Raw genomic sequence first — 21,946 nt, forward strand, 5'->3', positions numbered from 1 at the left:
TATTTGACTTTGACTTTGATTACATCAACTGCCCAAAGCGCAGTTGTACCGAGACGGTGGTGTTGGCGCGGGCATTGTCGTTCTTGAATTGGAACTCCGGATCCATTTGCAGTCTGTGCGGGATAGTTATAGGTGGGACCTGTAATTACTACTACCGTGTACGTAACATTTACATTACGTACATTTGTAACGTGTTACAAATGTACACGTCTTATTTTTATCGTTATACCATATCCACGATTTTTCTATCATAAATTTATTGTTTAATGACAACTGATCTGTGACAACTATTTTGACTTTGACCTAAACGACATTGTTATCATTGAAGGTCAAAATATAAATCTAAAATTATTATTTTATTTTGTATCGGCTCTCTACCGATTATAAAATATCATAATCTAGATAAGTAGTAGGTAATTGTTTGCTAAAATAGTTAATGATCTAAGTTCACTTACAATTTGTGCTTTGCTTAGTGTGGTTGGATTTAACAAAAAAAAAATGAGTTCAAGATTTGATGTAGTACAACAGGGCCCACCAATTGAGGTATTCAATTTGATGAAACTTTTTCAAGAAGATACAAACAAAAACAAAGTAAATTTAGGAGTCGGTGGTAAGTTTTCAGTTGTTTAAGTGATTATAGAGGTTACGTAATAATTGTGTACTTGGAGAAAACTAGAATACCGACATCAACTATTTTTTTTTTAATTTACGCTAAATATATTTTATGAAATGATATTATCTTGTAGTACAAGCTATAATGTAGTCATAAACTTCATCCTCATTCATAGAAAAATTGTCATAATAATTATAGAAATGGTGATATAATATATACTTAGTCCTATTATATCTATTACTATAAATTTCCAGTCAATTTACTTTGTTAAAGCACATTGTCATAATATAGACTTGATAAATTTTATTTAAATATGTATAAATTAATTATACATCTGAACGGAAATGTAGTAACTGAGAAATGTTAATTTTAGTATACTTTAAATGATGTACATAATATAATGTAAGTTTACATAGTAATAATGTCAAAATATTGCTTAAAGTTTTCTTTTCGTTATTTAAATATAGAATAAAATATGAGGTGTCAATTTAAAATACATTCATGACTTTTATTTTATTACTAGTATCAATATTACTAGTAAAATGATACTAATTGAAATTAATTCATGAGATAGCTTACAGAGATGAAAATGGCAAGCCATGGGTCCTCCCTGTTGTTCGGCAGATGGAGAAGCAAATGGCAGCTGATGAGACACTTCTCCATGAATATCTTCCCGTGCTTGGTAAGTGTATATTTGCAACAACTTATGGTCCTTAGTTAATAAATACTCAGCACCTTTAAATAAACTCTTGTGTTACACCATGATGTCAAGCAAACAACAAATTATCATAAGTAATCTCTCATTATTCTTAAGCTGATATATTTAAAGTAACATGCCTAAATAGTTTGTAGTAGTATCTATACTGTAGTGGTTTTTCATAGAAGATGATGAGGAGAAGATAAATTAATTAACAAAAAAATATTAGCCTCTAGTAAGATTTTACAAAATTTAACCCCACAAATTGTAATCTCTTTTGTTAGACATTTTGTAATAAAAACAAGAAGGAATATAATAGTCACTAGAGACAACACAATACACAGATATTACTTCGTACTAACAGGCACTAAGAAAAGTACATATTCAATTATTTACATACATAATTGTGTAATTTTTATGTGACAATAGTAGAAAAAAACATTGAAAACAAAATGCTTCTACATTACTATGTAACAACGAAATACATATGTAGTGCAAAATGTCTGTAATTTTTGTTTTTTATTTCCATCATAAGAAGTATGGACTGCATTATGCAAACTAGATAATAGGTACTTTTATAGCTTTTAATCTATTCTATATTGTGTAATTAATTGTGCGCGGGGCGGAGATAGCTAAGTAGCTATCTCCGCCCCGCGCAGGAGTAGGTAAGTACCTATGATTTATTTGTTAACATTTCAATCCTTGTTGTCACTGTAACTGGACAATTTTGCATGAAATTCCGTCTTAAAAAGCGGTGGGTCGTTATAATTGGAGTCGTAATAAACGGATGAATTTTCATTGATGCTCTTAGTAAAACCAAACATAATAAGCTATATACACTTGCGATACATATATACTTACGTCGCTAAAAACGGGTGGTTGTTATATGCGAAGGTCGTACTAAATGGATACTAATGTATTGGGTATATACCATATTAATTTAAAGTTCATATGTTCAAAATTTCAAACCTCATACTCTTTATCTATCAATTAAGAAACCGAGTTACCTTAACCGTTACTTTTACTGACACATTGAACGAGGGCTACTACTAGCCCACAGTATGCCCCTTAGTATCACATCGGCCGCTGCACATAGCCCTGGGAAAATCCGAAGGGAAATAAACCATGCCCCAAAGAGGAATGCATCCTATCCCTATCTGCTGACTTGTAGTACCAAACGCGGCCTGACGCCGATGTTCTGCGACGTAGCCGTTGTATAGGCACTACACTCCTGACCAGGCAGTGGTCGTATGATACCGACCTGGTATGTACCCTGGATGTGAAGTCAATATAGAGACTACTCGTTGAAGGTACCCAATACTACGATATCAGTAGAGGGGATCTGTGCAAGCACGTCGTCAATTATTGCCCTTTTAACGCGCATGAGATTGATTTCTGCGTTACGACTCTGTAGACACACGCAGTGATGAGGTCGCAGTCTTCAGAATCTACACGGATCCAAGACGGCGACAGCAGATATCCTCCCTAACGTACATACACCTCGACATGAGACAAAAATTATGCTCAATTTTGTATCCGGGGTACGTTATCAGTAGCGATAACCGCCGCTACTTCACGCCGGTATACTGTACATGTCATATGAAACAACAAGCAATTTCACGTATTCGGGCTCTGCCTGCGTTTACAAAATTTATACATTCTTATTATGGGGACCAATAGATAGGTTATCAATGGCAATGACGGACATAATATACAACCATAAAAACAATGATAACAGAGTTGGCTTAAGTTATATAATATTTCTGATTCAAATATATGAATTTCTATATATTATATACCTACTAATAAACTTTCCGTCTGTTATACCATGAAAAGGATCGGAATAATATTTTAAACATAAGATACAGCGTGTTTCGGAGTGATTATTTATCCGGGACATTTTTTTTGACTCAGAAATACCTGTATATTCATTAGTCAATGATCTTTCATTACATAGCATGACAATTCATAGAATGAGCGGGCGCGAGGTGAATTTATATGGCGAAACAAGGTATGCCGAGTCAGCACTTGTGTATGTATATAAAAGACATCAAAGTATGATATGAATATTAAGGTGAATACTATAACTGAAAATATTACTAATGTGATGGCATGTAGTCGATAATTTTGAGGAAATTTCATGGGTTTAATAAATAATAGTACCTGGACGACTTAGCCTTGCTCGGATTTTTAAGAAGGTAATGAAATAAACTGAAATTTATTCATTGCGTCGAATACATTATTCATTATAGATATTAAGTTTATTGTAGTGTCTTCTATTCAGCTAATTTAAATTAGCATGCAAAATGTTTACTTAAAATTTAAAGAATCCTTAACATTATAATTTTTTTTTACAAAACTTGTAAAAAATAAAACTAACAGGACATCTGGATTCGAACCAGGGTTTTCTGCTTTCCGAATCACCCAATGTCCCATCTGAACTATTATAGTCTTGTATATAGTGGCGAAATTTACCTTTGTATTCTAATGTTATTGTAGCAGTTTCTCATTGAAACACGGTTAAAACTACATTTTTTAATTATTATATTTATAAGAAATAAACTCAATTTACAATTCCTGGCTGTGGCAAGAATATGGTTTTGTTAACAATTTATTTATTTATAAGTGATCTCCCTCACTTCTGTTAAATATACAATTAATTTTATTTATACGGAAATGTACGGACACAACGGCATTCGGACTGTTGGCTTAGTTGCTAAAAGTGCTGGGGCGTATCCTTAGAGGTGAGAGTTCGAATCGACAATAAATTTTGGCAGAAATTGAATTTTGTATAATAAGTTGTAGATTTGTATTTTTAAAAAACTAAGACTACAGACTCAACACACACAAAATGAAGCAACCTTAAAATATACAAATATAAAAACGTGTGGTGTTTATAAAAGGAGCCACTCAGCATGTGTTTCAACACAAGTGTGTTGCAACGCTGATCTTCTGTGACCTCCACTATGATTATCTATCTAAAGTGTATTTCAACCCTTTATAATTACTTCATTAATAATTATAGAAACGTATATTAATAATGTACAGAGCCAATTTTTCAGTTTTGTGGTAAATACACTGTACTTAAATAGGTTACACTTTCAAATTAGGATGTGACCGATTAATGAAACATTGTTAACAAAACAGAGCATGTAACATTAATAGTAATAGCGTACATGATTCGAGTATTATTGAGCACCTCAATATTTCAATGTAATTTTATATCTTATCATGGGTCATAAAAGGCATTTATTTTCTCAAAATTGATAACTTTAGAATTATTTTTGAAGTCATTTCTACTATACTAGACACTACTACCGCTTCGGAAACAAATGGCGAAGACGAAGCGGCGCAAGAAACTCTCCCAGCATTTTTTTGCGCTCTTTTTAATCAAATATACAATACTGTATTGTCATAGCTATTGCCATAAAATAATAATTATCTAGTCCCCAGACTGTTGGATTGCTTAAGTATTCAGCTGTGCAGTAGTAAATTTTCGACAGAGCAATTTTTTAATAAAACATTTAAATGTGTTTATAGATAATGCCTGAACAGTGGCTGGGACTTTAAAAGTGTATACATTTCAGTAAATAAATTTGTATATACTATCTTATGATACATAATAGCTTTAAGGGTAAATATATATATAAGCTGCTGAAGTTGGAAGTGAATCAGCATTTACCGAGCTGGTAGTTTTTGACTGATATATTGAATTTCTCTCCTGATTTAACAATTATACTCCTTAATTGGGTCCATTCACGTTCAAGGTTGTGCAGTTAATCCAACTAGCCCAGATCCTTCTTGAAGCTACTCTGAACATTTAAACATAGCCGACATCTCGGAGCGACCTCGTATTTTCGAGAAATTTCTTCCCGTTGGTTGGCCAATTCTGAACTCTCTAGGATTACATGAGTGACCGTCTTGCAAGTTCATTCACTGCATTGTAACCTATTGAACCACAAATTACTGTGCAGTCACCCCGTTAGAAGCAGCACGTTCCAGGCACTACACTCGTAGGTTAGCACTGAGGTGAAGGCTTTTTGACCCAGTTAGCTCCAAGCCAGTATATGTTGTATATCGGAGAGAATAGTGACATCGTAACAATCTACTGTCTTCCTCAGGATAGCTACGGCTTCCTTCGTGGCTGCTCACTCGCATTGGAAAATAGAGCTGTACATACTCCCGATATGATTTCAGGTTCTATATAGTTGATAACCATCTTATCAGTAATAAATTCTACCTAGGATCAAATTCAAATTCAAATATTTTTATTCAAAATAGGATTTATAATCACTTATTGAACGTCAAAATCTACCACCCATTCAAAAGAGACTGCCTCAGACCTGAGAAGAATGGGCGCAAGAAACTCAGCGGGCTTTTTTTTATATAAAATATGGATTACAATGTAATATCGTACAATAAACATTAATAATTAAAGATCCTGAGGGTATTCGCTTTATTCCCAGTCCGTGGTGTCATTAAGAAAATCGTTTATGCTATAATAACCTTACCCACACAAACGTTTTTTAACAATTCTTTTAAATTTCGTAACACATTTGTTTTGTACATTTTCTGGGATCATATTGTAGAAGCATATACATCGCCCAACAAAAGACTTACTAACTCGACCCAACCGAGTAGTAGACATAACAAGTTTATGTTTGTTCCTCGTGTTAACATTATGAATGTCACAGTTTCTAGAAAATTCCTCAATGTGCTTATGAACATACAAAACATTATCAAAATACCTCGAACCTAGGCTGATCCGTTGACCGAAATAGCTGCCAGCGTTTGGGTTTCGACTAGCCCTATTGAGGCGTGTAGAAATATTTAATGTTAAATTAACAATTAATTCTCACATTTTAGGTTTTGAACAGTTCAGCAACTTGTCGGTGTCAATGCTCTTGGGGAAGGACAGCCCTGCTATAGCTGAAGGAAGAGTAAGTCATTTTTTTTTAAATATAGCTTAAAGGGTTTAAACGATTTGGTCACTTGGATGAATTGTAGAATAGGCAAGTATGTGTAGCAAAGTAAACGGAGGTTCAAAATCTAATAGCCTGTAATGAGTATAAACTGTCTTAAGTTATGTATGTATTTTTAAAGTGAAACTTTTACTACATCGCCTCATCGACCATCTATCGCATGTCGCATTACAATCGGCCAATTGTCGTATTCAAATTCAAAAACACTTTATTCATGTAGGTCACAGAAATGACACTTATGAATGTCAAAAAAAAAATATATAAAAATATTGTTTCTTATTGAATTTACCGCTACTTCGTAAAGGGTTGAGCTAATGAGATGAAGTAGCAAGAAACTAATTGCCTCTCTTTTAAGTCAAGATTTACATTTAAGTTGTTTTACAAATCATTTCAATTACAATATATGCAAAGTGACGCAACAAAAATACTCAAATGTCAAAATTGTATGTATGATGATGATAATTAAATGTCTACTAATGGACCCAACAGACGTTGTCCTGTACACATGTTTTAAATTTGAAAAATCGGTCCAGCCGTTAGGAGCAGTTCACTAACATACACATGAGCAGGAGAATTATATTATATGGGCGGAATTGAGAATCTAAACCAATCTCAAATTCACTGAAACAAACAAAAAAGTCATCAAAATCAGTCCAGCCGTTTAGGAGGTAGTTTAATTGTGAATCTAAACCATTTTCGAATCCACCTGAAGACACACACCAATTTCAGATTCACTGGAACACACAAAAATATCATCAAAATCGGTCCAGCCGTTTAGGAGGTAGTTCAATTGTGAATCTAAACCATCCTCGAATCCCCTTGAACTCACACAAAAGTTTCATCAAAATCGGTCCAGCCGTCTAGGAGGAGTTCAGTGACATACACACGCACGCAAGAAATATATGTATAAAGATTGTAGTAGTATTTTATAATAATGAATAAAAACCACTTTATTTAAAAGTGGACAGTGGGAGCCCTCTTTTGCACAGGAAGCCGACTATATTATGGGTACCACAACGGCGCCTATTTCTGTCGTGAAGCAGTAATGTGTAAACATGATTGTGTTTCGGTCTGAAGTGAAATTACTGGGCAAATGAGGCTTAACATCCTATGTCTCAAGGTGACGAGTGCAATTGTAGTGCTGCTTAAAATTTTTGGGTTTTTCAAGAAGCCTGAGCGGCACTGCATTGAAATCGTCCTGCTCGTCTCGTGCCTTATTTTCATAAAAATAAGTATTTCCTGCTCAATATGATATTTCGTTACGATTAAAAAATACGAACGTATTTTTTCAAGAATTTCTTCTGTCGGCACTCAAAATAATTTTAATAAATTAAAATTAATAATATCACGTGACAAGTGCTAAGGAATAAGTTTGGTTTAACAATAAATGTGTTATGTTGCGTAAAGTTTTTTTCAAGAAAGGTCAAGTTCCAAGGATGTTCATACAAGTTAATCATCATATGTCACTTTAACAATAGTTAGCCTGGCTAAGTTTTTCTATAAGTTTAGCCAACTTTGATCATTATTCATATCTCGCCAAGGTTGTATATGCTATATAATAATATATAAAAATGTGTGTGTTACTTATTTATCTGCGCACGCAAGAAATTCTTCTTATTCTTCTTTTGCGTAATGAGACAAAGATCTTTAAAAAATATTTATCTTGCTATATATTTGTAGAAAAAATAATATTGTCATAGTCATATGAAGGTATAAAATACAACTAGATAATGAAAATATTATAATACCGCATAATTAAATTAAACAACGTGTAATTAAATATCATTAAATTATTTTTAGAATAATTAACAGAGAAATTAATGTTTTTATTTTAAAAGTTGTATAAATTGAAATTTACAAGTTACAAGGGGTTTGGGAGCTGAAGTATATGAAGTATACAAATGGTCTAGTTGACCAGCTAACGCCAGGGTGTTGAATTTGCGTGACGGTGTGCGCGCGCATCGTAAAAATTCACTCTGTTAATTTTTCCCTCGCGCGCCAAAAGACGTATAACTTAAGTAATCAATAATTTTAGTAAAAATGCTAAGTGATTGTTTATCAAGCATCAAACATCACGTTCACGAAGCATCTATACAGCCATTGTGAAATAATTTATTTCATTGAAAAGTATTGCACCCCAGTATCTGCTCGATCCATTTGACCGCGTGCAACGTAGAGCAGCTCGAATTGTCGGGGACTCAGTGCTCTGTGAACGGCTGAATCACTTGGCGTTGCGTAGAGACGTCGCTTCATTGTGTGTCTTCTACCGCATTTATCACGGGGAGTGTTCCGAAGAGCTGTTTAACCTGATTCCTGCCGCCGAATTTCACCATCGCACGACACGCCACAAGTTAGGATATCATCCCCACCATCTGGATGTGTGGCGGTCCTCCACAGTGCGGTTTTCAAGAAGCTTTCTCCCTCGTACTACAAAGCTGTGGAATGAGCTTCCTTGTGCGGTGTTTCCGGGACGATACGACATGGGTACCTTCAAAAAAAGCGCGTACACCTTCCTTAAAGGCCGGCAACGCTCTTGTGATTCCTCTGGTGTTGCAAGAGAATGTGGGCGGCGGTGATCACTTAACACCAGGTGACCCGTACGCTCGTTTGTCGTCCTATTCCATAAAAAAAAAAGATTGGCCGTTGAGTTTCTATGTAAGTATGTTCTTCTCACGAGCTCAACGTTTTTACGAATATATTGTGAATTCAGTAATTTAAAAGATAGATATTTATAGTGACGAAAAGTTTATTTGTCTTCGACTTTGATTGTGCGCACAGTGGTATATTTTATTTGCCCTAGTGAAAAATACGGAGAAGAAGTGCGTGCATTAAGCAAACGATTAACATTGTAACATGTACTTAAAATAAATAATAAATAAAATAAAACAATAATTGTTTAACATTACATATTATATAAGAAAAGTCCGAATGCGAGATAAATAGTAGATTATAAATCTCAGTATTATTGATAAGAAAAGGTCAGTTGGTCATTCTTGTTTGCGATGGAATATAAAGAATACCTCATAAAATTCGATCTGGTATATTATTTTTTATGGTCTATTTACGAGCTATTATATACATAAATGAAATCGACTTCTTTTTACTGCTTTAATGATTATTACAAATATTTATATAGAAACTAGCTGACCCAGCTAACGTTGTATTGCCGATATTAAAATCGCGATACAAAAGTAACTATTGATCGTAGATGGGTGAAAATTTGAAGTTGTGTGTATTTATTGTATAATTCTGACTCATAATCAGACAAAATATAAAAAAAAAGTAAAAATTATTAAATTTCGTGTGGACCACCATTAACATTTAGGGAGATGAAAAATAGATGTTGTCCGATTCTCAGACCTACCCAATATACACTCAAAATTTCATGAGAATCGGTCAAGCCGTTTCGGAGGAGTTCAATGTTTAACACCATGACACGAGAATTTTATATATTAGATAATTTATTATTTAAATTGAAAATACTCCTTTCTTAAGTACTCACGACAAGTGGTATTCAGAAAACATAAAAAATCATTACTATGCGTTCTTACGAGGGCTGCACTAAAAGTATCGGGAATGGAATATTTCACTGTTCCTGTCATATTAAAATCTTTTTAATTGAAAATTCCTTGGTTTTAAAAATCGAATACCATTTATTTATTTAAAAAAAGATTCTCGGTCTTGTCAAACTTGTTTAGTCGTTGAGAAAATGGAATTGAATCAAGAAAATTCTAGAGCGATGATTTATTATGACTTTCGAAGTGGTTTAACACAAAAACAGTGTGTTGACCGGATGATTTCTGCATTTGGTGATGAAGCCCCATCCAAAACCACAATTTATCGCTGGTTTGCTGAATTTCAACGTGGACGTGCCAAGCTCAGTGATGATCCCCGTCAAGGTCGTCCAAAAACTGCAGTCACCAAAGAAAACGTTGATGCTGTGCGTAAGCTGATTGAGGATGATCGACTTGTGACATACCGCGAAATTCAGGCAACTTTAGACATTCGGATGAGTGAAATACAATTAATCTTGCATGAACAATTAGGTGTAAAAAAGTTGTTTTCCCAATGGATACCGTATTTGCTCTGTGAAGAGCAAAAAGCGGCTCGCGTTACTTGGTGCGTCAGAACTCTCGAAAGATTCCACGCAGGATCCTCAAATGCTGTATACAACATCGTATCAGGTGACGAATCCTGGATATACGCGTACGAACCTGAAACAACCTGTCACGAGTTTGGGTGTTCGAAAATGAGTTAAAGCCAACAAAAATTGTTCGTTCACGGAGTGTTGCAAAAAAAATGGTGGCCACGTTTGTCTCCAAAACCGGCCGTGTTGCGACTATTCCTCTTGAGGGACAAAGAACGGTAAATGCAGAATGGTATGCTAGCATTTGTTTGTCACAGGTCGTTTATGAACTCCGTAAAGAGAACTGCAACCGCCGCATCATCCTCCATCACGACAATGCGAATTCTCACACCACGCACAGAACAAAAGAGTTGTTAGAGCAAGAAAACATAGAATTATTAGTCCATCCGTCGAACAGCCCCGACCTAAGCCCTAATGATTTCTATAATTTCCCTAAAATAAAGAATAAATTGCGTGGTCAGAGATTTTCATCACCTGAAAAAGCTGTGGACGCCTACAAAACGGCCATTTTGGAGACCCCAACTTCCGAATGGAATGGTTGCTTCAATGATTGGTTCCATCGTATGGAAAAATGTGTCAAATTTCGCGGTGAATACTTCGAAAAGCAATAAATATATTTTTAAATAGTAATGTTGTGTCATTTCCTTGATTACCGAAGTTTTCAGTGCCGCCCTCGTAAGGAGCTCTACATTTTATTTGCAAGTATTAATCAAATCAAATGTTAACTTTGGTAACCACGCCATATCACAAAAATTTAATTGACTTTGATAGACAAAAATAAAAGTCGCCCATACACGACTTTTAGTTTCAAACAAAATCAAGCCAGTTTTTTTTAAATTATGATATTTCGAAGCGAAATGCTCGCGTTACGCTTACGTCATAACATCGCGCAATGGTTGAACGTAGTGTAGTGATGTCACAACAGTCAACGACCTACATACATAAAGGACTTAATATTGGGGAAACTGTAGTAGAATCATATGTGGGCTTGCTTTGTGAGTTAATTTTAAGTTTTGAGTTTAATTTTGTAGTTATCATGAATAGGTATGCTATAACATGGTTCGTCATGCTCACTGAATGGCATTCCTTGCGGCGACGTCATGTGCCGGGTCGTCTCATTCCCTCATGCGTCAACTCGTGAACGGGTGATCCTTGTCGAGCCAGGTCGACCTGTTATCTATATATATAAAAATGAATTGCTGTTCGTTAGTCTCACTAAAACTCGAGAACGGCTGGACCGATTTGGCTATTTTTGATCTTAAATTAATTGAGGAAGTCCAGAGAAGGTTTAAAAGGTGAATAAATATGAAGATGCTCGGAATTAAATAAAAATTACGATTTTGTTTTTCCTTTGATGTGTCCCCCGTCGTTCTAAAATCAAATTAAAATAATGGCTTAAGATGAATAACTAATAAGAATTTTTATTACTTTCTAACTTTCTCAGGAGGTAAAAAATAAACTTAATTTTAGGTAACTATTGTAGATTAACTACAGTTGTTAACTATCTATAAGATTTTTTTATGTACCTAGATTGATAACTCTTAAGTTTTGTAAAAAAAAAGAATTCCTTTTGTTTTTTTAAGTATTTTTTTATACAAGAGTTTAGGTCTTTTATTTGTCAGCTAGTAGTTAATAAATCATTGTATTTCTTTGATGCAATTACTAATTATGACGAAGCATCCTTACACATAAAATGAATTCAAGCTGTAAGGATTGTTGCATCCAATATACGATAATTTATAATTATACAGTTTATTTTTTATTACTTTATTTTATTAAATATTTGATATTATTAAAACACGATTCTTATGTTGGATTTGTTTTGTATATAACACCCATAAAATACTCTATTTTATTGAACAGAGTGGCCGTTGAGTTTCTTGTATATTTTTCTCACGAGCTCAACTTTTCCCGAACATATGGTAAATTAATTAATTTAAAAGAAATATTTATAGTGACGATTCAAAATCTTTATTTGGCATTGTATGTCGTATCCATAATGTTTTATGTTTTGGCCTATTAATTATGTTTTTATAGAGCATGCTCTCTCTCTGTAAGCCGCAAATCAAAATTTGTTGACATTCGTATGTGTCGTGATGTTCACAGGCTTTTGGCGTCCAGGTGTTGTCTGGGACAGGAGGTCTGAGAGTCGGTGCTGAATTCCTACAGGAGCATTTAAAATACAACACATTCTACTATTCCAATCCCACTTGGGGTAAGTTATTTGTATTAGACGCATTGTTAGTTAATCCTCATATGAATTACATTGTTTTCTCTCCTTTACCATGGCCAAAAGTATCAGCAAAGAAAGAAAAGTCGTAAAAAGGCATTTATTTTCCCAAAATTTAACGAATCCTTTAGAATTCGATTTGATGTCACATCAAACACTACTGTCACTTCAGAATCAAATGCGCTGTGAGAGGAAAAGAAACTGCGCAAGAAACTCTGACTATAAAAACTAATAATAAATAAACTAATAATAATCTAGTCCCTAGGAGTAGTAAGATTTACGACAGAGCCATGTTTTAAAAAAAACATTTCAAATTTATAGATGATGCCTGAACAGTGGCTGTGACTTTATTATAAAAGTGTATACATTTACCCTTAAAGCTATTATGTACGAACTTATGCTAGTACGCTTCATGAGATATGAAGCGTACTAGAATAAGTTACTAGCTATCCCTTATTTCTAGTGTTATAATGAAAATCACTATTTAGAGCAAAGAATTCATAAGAACGAGAAGTCTATATACAAACAAAACTTGTTTAAAAAGACATTGAATTGTCTCAAGTTAGCTAATCTATACAATATTCTATTATAATAAAATCGTTACAAAGTAAAAACTATTGAATATTTTTTTAAAGAATACTTGCTGTGCACGGTTGCACCAGCAACACCGAAGCCCAAGAGTAATTTTGCATGTATATAATGTACTAATATATAAGCTACTTCATAGCGTCGGCAGCTAGTTATTTGATAACATTGTTATTCGACAAATGTTGATTGAAAATGTGACCGATAGTGAAAATAACATTAATTACCTACTTGAAGACATCACGATTATGTGAATCTCAATTATTTTTCAGTTGAGACTAGCTATTCCGATTATTTACAACAATTAACACAAATGGCGCTGTGTTGTGGTATCCTACAACAGCGCCCCTTTTCTGCCGTGAAGCAGTAATGTGTAAGCATTACTGTGTTTCGGTCAGAAGAGCGCTGTAGCTATAGTGAAGTTACTGCACAAATGAGAATTAACAACTTATGTGTCAAGGGACGAGCGCAACTGCAGTGCCGCTCAATTACTATCAACTGAATGTCCTGCTCGTCTCTTCCCTGTCATTAAAAAAGTATGTTGTTACTCTATGCACTATAACTGTACTAGTGTGTGACGTAGTGCCTGACTTCCAGAGAACCACCATCTGGTGTTCGTGAAGTCCGGGTTCAGTCAGCCGCGCGTCTACCGCTACTGGGACCCCAAGAGGCGCGCCTTCGACTTCGAGGGCATGGTAGAGGACCTGAGCGGAGCGCCCGAGAACTCCGTGATACTGTTGCACGCGTGCGCTCACAACCCCACCGGCATCGACCCCACAAGGGAGCAGTGGGAGAAGATCGCCGACGTCATGGAGGTGATTATATTAAAATACATCAAATCGAATTTGATAAATTTATCATTTGTGTACAGGGGGTCTAAGTAATACATTTACCATCAAGTGGTACACCTGCTCTCTTCACTGCAGCACAATACAATTAATAGAACAGTAGTGTAACTCAGGTCTCCTTTAAATTTATACCTAAGTCTGGGCGGAGCGTTAGGGTTGGTATATACAAAAATATTGACGATGCGGACGTCCCAGCGCAGCTAATTCAACTTGTACAGCGACCAGTCTCGGCGGCGTACGGCGTGATACTAATTTGTCTTACCAAGATTGCTTAACGGCTGTGTAAATCGTGTGTATGTTTGCGTGCGTCGATTCCGACGCTTGAGTATTAAGTTAAAGTACTGTTCTGCCGCTAAGGATTTAAACCTCAGATGCACTGCGATTGCAGCCGTCACCTTAAACATGTAATAGTAAGTCCCATTACCCAAGAGCCCAGGAGATCTGCTTTCTCTTTCGCGTCGAGGGCCAGCGAGTCATAGTCCCTGAGTAGCGAAATGGCTGACTAGGAGAAGTTTCTTTGGACAGCTTTAGGAAGTGAGCAAATAGCACGTGTTCCCGAGGGAACACGTTCCAACACGGAATCTGTAGCCATTTGGATGTGCTCGAGGATTGAGCTTCCAGCTCTGTTTGACCCGAGTTAGCACACGTTTGCCCCCTCCAGAATACGCGGGCATCCACTATTAGGTACAAGGTCATAATTGTGGACGCGCAGGGATTCTCCGGGCGTTCCGCCATAATTCGGTTGTGTCCGTTAGGACCCAACATGGCACTACCAATCATAAATGGGTATGCCACAAACAAAAAAAGGTAAACTTACATCTAATGACATTATCCATGGCCGTTCATGGCAAAACTTAATGTCTACTGGGAAAAAGAACTGCAAATAAAAATGTGAAACTATGCAAACTATGTCTAATCTCATCAGGAAAAACTATACTCAATATACCTACTCAATGTATTAATACTCTAACGGCCATTCCCAATATTCAGTCTATCTCCGGTTGTGGCCTACTTGAAAATCGTAATCATATCGTTGACTTTTCTGTCCCAATAAACTTATCGACGGTAACTCATCCGTACACGCTGTCTATCAATGGAATGATGTATAGCTTATCATGGATAGAAGTTTGTATGGAAATTGCAACAGTGAACTGGTGACAAGTATGACTTATTGGGTATATTGGGACAGCTTCAGATTATTGACGGCTAATTACTGACAGTAGAAGGTAGTAATTTATCTCTATCTGTAGATAGTATATTGGGAACGGCCGTAAATGAACTACCACCAAAATGTGGTGTGGACCTCAAGGGGTGTTTCAAGGTCGATATGTTACAGTTGTGACAAAAATGCGTATCGTACTGAAAATTGTGTTGTCTGTTGCAGCAACGCAAGCTGTTCCCATTCTTCGACAGCGCCTACCAAGGGTTCGCGTCGGGCGACCTGGACCGCGACGCGTGGGCGGTGCGCTATTTCGTGCAGCGCGGCTTCGAGCTGGTGTGCTCGCAGTCCTACGCTAAGAACTTCGGCCTTTACAGTGAGTATATTGAACTATGACAACAACGCAAGCTGTTCCCATTATTAAATTAGAATACTTCTCATATTTTACCTATATGTATTTTTTAAATATGTAAAACAAACATGTTTTATTTTCATAGCAGTCATTTTGGAATTCGCATCTTAATCTTTATTCTTGTATCTATTTACGTACGTATTTTCTAATGTAAAAATGTAAAATAAATATTTTTTTTATTTCACATGATCACTTAAAGAAGGTGTATTTCCTGAAGAATGGAAAAGGTCTCGTGTTGTACTTGTATATAAAAAGAGAGATGTTACCGGCGTAAAAATTACCGTCCTATATGCATTTTGTCTTGTTTTTCTAAGCTTTTTGAATCGGTCCTCCATCCCGTTATCTCCAAAAATATTGACAGTTTGATCTCCGATGAGCAACATGGTTTCAGAAAGGGCCATTCAATTCAAACGAACCTCATCTGTTTTGTCACAGAAGCATGTCAAGAATTGGACAATGGGCGCCAGATTGATGCGATATATACAGACTTTAGGAATGGCTTCGATAAAGTCAGTCACCCTTTATTGATTCATAAGCTAAGTAATTATGGAATTGGAGGAAACTTACTGAAATGGTTCGAGTCATATCTTCATAATAGACTTCAGTCAGTAGTTGTTGGAGGCACTGAATCTACTTCATACATTGCGCGATCTGGTGTTTCCCAGGGATTCCACCTAGGACCATTGATCTTTTTGATATTTGTGAATGACGTTAGGAATCATATGAAATATTGGAAAAAGCATCTCTCTTCGCCGATGATTTAAAAATTTATAAAGTGATCAACTCTGCCTCTGAGGCTGCTTTTGTTCAAAGTAATCTCAATGGTATGATCCTAAATGCAAGCAAATGTTTTCATATTAAGTACACCAGAAAAGAAACTGCTTGTTACAGTGTATGAGCTCGATGACGCACTATTAAAAGGAGTGCAGGAGATTCGTGACTTTGGGGTAACTATTGATAGCAAAAGTTAATAAAGTAGTTACCACATCCACACGAATGTTAGGATTTCTAAACTCGAATTGTTTCGGCTCCAAAATGAAAACAATTCTATATAACGCTCTAGTGCGCAGTCATATCGAATATGGTAGAATTGTATGGAATCCGCTATATACGATCCATTCGCAACGCATCGAGAGTATCCAAAGAGCATTCTCACGACACCTTGCATACATTAGTACTGCCACCCGATTCACATAATTTATAACGAGCGATATCGCAGCGACATCTGTCGTTCACCTACGATTCGTATTCATGTGATTTAAATCGCACGTTCGAAAAACGATCCTATCCAAATTCGCTAAAGCGTATTCACGTCAGCTAGACAGACTTCAATCGTTGTGTCAGTGGTATTCTGCTATCTTTTGACAATCGCTTACCAAAGCTTTTGTCAAATCGAACGTCTAAGAAGTCGTTGAACTGAAGTTAGTAATTTGCAGTTGTTGGTTGTTGAAAGTTTTTTCATAAACATGAATATCAGGTTGTCTTGGCTACTTTTCGATCTTTCCGAAAGGAAAGACTCTTGTTGAAGAAGATTGTTGAAACTCTTAAACGGTCAACTACTTACTATTGAGTAACTCTGTCAAATATTCGTGGACATAGCTAATAAGATTCCCATTGGTTATCCTTCTCATTTTCACGTAACCGTAGTGACTCATAGTGCAGCGTGGCTTGGTTAACCTAGTAACTAGAATGCCGCAGTCGCTCGTTGTACCGCTTCACTGCGGCGTATATTAGGTAGGTAAACTAAGTGTGTACAAAAACAAAACAAAATTAATCAAACAAGATTTGAACAATCGGCTCAATTTTCAAATAAACATAAATAGCGCGTGCTAATTTAGAGTAATTTGTAAATCATGTTTATTTTTAATTAAAATAATTGAATAAAGTCGAATTCAAAATTCTGTCCCCACAATAACAGACTTGAAAATTTCGAAAGCTTTCCATGAGTTCAAAAATTTTTAAAATCGGTCCAGAAGTAGCCGATAAATAATTTAACACAGAAATCAATTGGAGTCACCCGGTGGGAGCTCCGCTCAGCTTCGCTTCGCTCATTTAATATCAATTTAAATCCGTACAGATGAACGTGTGGGCAACCTGGCGGTGGTGGTGTCGGACCAGCGGCTGGTGGCGCCCATCAGGTCGCAGCTCACGTGGGTTGTGCGCGGGATGTACTCCAACCCTCCCGCCCACGGAGCGCGGGTTGTGGCCAACGTGCTCGCTGACGAGAAACTCTTCAACCAATGGTGAGACTTCCAGTACCACTTTATAATATCCATTCCTATGTTGTCATCTCTGGGCGGGGGCTCCCCAGTACCAGCTATGATTCATTGAATGCATCGACCGCGAAATTCCATCGTGTTACGTTGATAATATGTTTAAAAAATGTTTCACACGATACTCATGTTTTTACTTCGAGTAAGTCGATACGTTCTAAGTATTTTTATTGTATCACATTCTTATAGACTGTATTAATTGCAAAATACTGAAGCTGTAAATGTAAATGTTGATTATAGCCCAGTGGTTAGTGACCCTGTCTACTGAGGTAGTTCCGGGTTCGAATATCTTGTTAGTATGGGTGTTTCTGACAGAGTGACAAGTATTTGACAAAATAATGTTAATTTATACTATTATTTATAAAATTGATATATTTATTTTGTTTTCTGTTTTATGTAATATTTTGTAATAATGTTACAGGAGAGAGCACATAAAGCTGATGTCGTCCCGAGTTATTGAAATGAGAGAAGCACTCAGAGCCGAGCTTATTAAGTGAGTACTATTATATAATACAAGTTAGATTGAATAAATAAATCTTATAGTATAAGAAGAAAAATGTTTATTTACCAAATATATCGAGAGGAGCAAAGCGTCAATGAAATATGGCATATAATACGTTTGGTAGTAGGTTAAAATAGTTCTCATGTTATATTGATAGATTTATAAAAATATATTTTATTTGATTAATCAATAACTTATTAATAGTTAAGTTTACAATAGTTAATTTGCCTGATTATTTTTATGAAATGGAAGGTCAAATGAGCACCTAATACTTGGTAGAAAGTAATCACTGCCCATACTCTCTCCCGCCCAGAGGAATCACAGAAGCGATACCGGCCTTGATGAGTAGGCGCTTCTTTGAAGGTACCCACATCGTATCGTCCTGTAATCGCCCGACTTGAATGCAGAGATCAGTTATGTGATAGTGCTGTGACCTAATTATAATTAATGACCATATTAATAAGTGTGTCGATACCATTTTAACCTAATAGTTAAATCTCAAATTTTTGTTCTGCCATTCTTCAACACATCTAAAACATTTCTCGTGCTTGGCGCTGAATAAAAATAAAAAAACGTTTTATTAAACGGAACGGATCAGTCACTATTAAAATCAAAAACATAACAAGTCATCCCAACTTTCATATTAACGCGATAACACTGTAAGCGACGACTACGGCACAGCACTACACTGTAGGCGAGGCGTGCAGAAAGCGGGGGGAGATGTTTCCGCCTTTTAATACTCAATCAATACGCCCCGGCTGCATTCAACTCGCGCACTAACTGTATAAGTATGTCTTACAAATAATGATTGTATTCAGATTGCAAACACCCGGCAATTGGGACCACATAGTGAAGCAAATCGGGCTGTTCTCGTACACGGGCCTCAACGAGATCCAGTCCGAGTACCTGGTGCGCGAGCATCACATCTACCTGCTGCGCTCCGGACGCATCAACATCTGCGGCCTCAACCCGTCCAACGTGCAGTACGTCGCACGAGCCATGCACGACGCCGTCACCAAGTTCCCGAACAACGAGTAATTAATTACATTTGCGTACCCACACTTATGACGCCGACTGTACAAGGTTACGACATATTTGGCATTTACACTGTTATATCTTTTTTATAGAACTATTTTTGTTATCTACATATTTCTTTCTACATATAAACAAATTGTTATTTTTACGATTAATATTCTGATATTTACAGAACTAACTAACTGAATTGTCAATATGTAAGATAAATTTTTCAATTATTTACTTTTTATCCTTGAAAGAAGCCAAAGCCCATGTTGGATTACAAATTATACTACTTGCACCGTATTTACATTAATTACTATATCTTATAAAAGAAATGAGTACACACTGGCAGTAGAGTCGTAGGAGAATTCGGAAGTATGTGTTTGACAAAATAAAATTTGAAAAACAAAATTTTATTTTGTGTATTTATCCTAGAAGTGAGGGTTATCACTTTAAAAACACAAAACATATGTGTTTGACATTCGCATAAACCAATGGCAGCTTTCAAAGATTTAGTAACAATGTACAGTCGTCTACACAAGTAATGTCTCTAAGTGATATAGGAGTACCGACATTAACGACTTAGTAGAAACTGACACTTGCCTTAACATTTGCATAAAAAACATTTAAAAGCATAATTTAATAAATAAATAATAACTGGCACCTAGTGAATACTGAAAAAATGGACTTTCTTGACCAAATTACATACGATTATATTTCATTTATTATATTAATATCAGCTATTTAATACTTAATATTGTTTTATAACATTGTCTAGTTTTTGTTATAATAATTATAGTATATCACTGCCGCAGGGATAGTCGTGTTCAATTTTGTAATGATATTTTCGATGATAATATTTTTGTAAATGGAAATTGAGATTATATTATTATAGCTCAGTATTAACTGCTTTTAGTTTGTTGCATGTTTTTAAGTAGAAGTATGAGGGTTCCGTGGCTAATCTCGTTTGAGGGTAGTCAGATTATTTTTCAAACCAACCTGGATATATCTATTGCATAAAATGATAAGTTTTCGCCCCCAGTAATTTAAATTGTTTCTTTTCAATAATCTCTATAATTTAAATGTAACTTTATATTTAGATAAATTATAGATATAAAATATATTCCGTGTTTTTCTTTTTTTAAAAATAAGTGTAATTACTATTTTGTTGAGATTATTTATTATAATTATATTTGATCTATGTAATATATTATGTGAATGAAATATGTTTATCCAGTAATTTACTGCGGAATCCTGTAGGCTGTCGCACAATATATATAATATGTTGTTTAGAACTTAGTTCTTGTATGAATTGTTACAAAATATACTATCAGATTTTAAATTTGTTTTATTTATTAGCTCTAACATAACACTAATATTCGCGCGATAATGTAGGCCTACAGTAATAGTCGCATTTTATTACAATCTAACTTTTGTGTACAATCGTGTTCAATTATTATGACATAAAGAATATGCTATTTATTACTAGACTTGCGTGTGTCTTATACCTAATATGAATTACCTACATATAATCTAAATCAATAAATGTTTGCCCTTCTTGTAAATTCATGGATGGATAAGTAGATGTTATAGTCATAATTGACAGCCTATTTAGTTTTTTTTATTCATCCATTAGTAAAAAGGCAAAGGCTTCAAGCCCATGCAGCCAAGTTTTTGGTTAAGGTAAATATTTTCATCAGACTACAACGAACACTGAGTAAGTTAGTTTGTTTTTTATACTACACACGATTAAATTTTTATACAAAACTAGAAATTTAATATGCGTGTAAATATAAATGTAATTTAAAATTAATTATTTATTTACCCTTCGTTCCGCATCATCGGCAGTCAATTAATTATATAAAAATTAACAATATTTACACATGTGACTAAAATTCAATTTGTCATTTTTTTATTTTGTTGCAGCGATGGTGTCTCGAAGTTATAAGTTGTACGCAGTTAGCATAGCGTGTAGCCATGCTTCCGAGTCCTCTGAAATGTACATATAATAACTGGACTTCATTCTGGCGGTATACAAATGAATTCCTATGAATAAATTGAAAATCCTATTATTATTGTAGACGATTTTATAAGAATTTATAGATAGTTAGAATTATATTATAGTTATGGTATTATAAAATATACATTCCTATTTTGGTGATTAATAAAATATATTTTTTTTTGTATTTTTAATTTATTTCAGTATCCTATCAAAAATGCCAGTAATAAGAAGTTAGAACTCCTGCTTTAAAACTATGAATTTATTAAAGACAATATAAAAACTATCTTTTACTGAAGCGGTATCTACATCTGTAACGTTACTTGAGCAGGGTGATAGTTGATAGTTATTTTCTAACAGGCAATATCCGGGACAAGTGCCTTATATTTGGCCACCTATAATTTTATCAAGGCCAGTTTACATTTCAATATACATTTTAACATTTTTTAAATGACATAATTATTGCGAAAACTCATTTGCGA

At 35.1% G+C, this 21,946-nt stretch overlaps 1 protein-coding gene across 1 annotated transcript; it reads left to right on the forward strand.

Moving 5' to 3' along the window:
- Positions 1-309: 309 nt before the first annotated feature.
- LOC126979439 (aspartate aminotransferase, cytoplasmic) lies at positions 310-21,651 on the forward strand. The gene is made up of 10 exons (XM_050828745.1): positions 310-610; positions 1,188-1,295; positions 6,177-6,250; positions 12,546-12,654; positions 13,852-14,069; positions 15,487-15,637; positions 17,751-17,916; positions 18,368-18,439; positions 19,267-19,482; positions 21,392-21,651. The coding sequence occupies exons 1-10, from the start codon at positions 499-501 to the stop codon at positions 21,411-21,413; spliced, it is 1,248 nt and encodes a 415-aa protein (XP_050684702.1). The 5' UTR covers positions 310-498; the 3' UTR covers positions 21,414-21,651.
- Positions 21,652-21,946: the final 295 nt, after the last annotated feature.

This window comes from Leptidea sinapis, chromosome 3 (genome assembly GCF_905404315.1).
Source record: "Leptidea sinapis chromosome 3, ilLepSina1.1, whole genome shotgun sequence".
Taxonomy (NCBI): Eukaryota; Metazoa; Arthropoda; class Insecta; order Lepidoptera; family Pieridae; genus Leptidea; species Leptidea sinapis.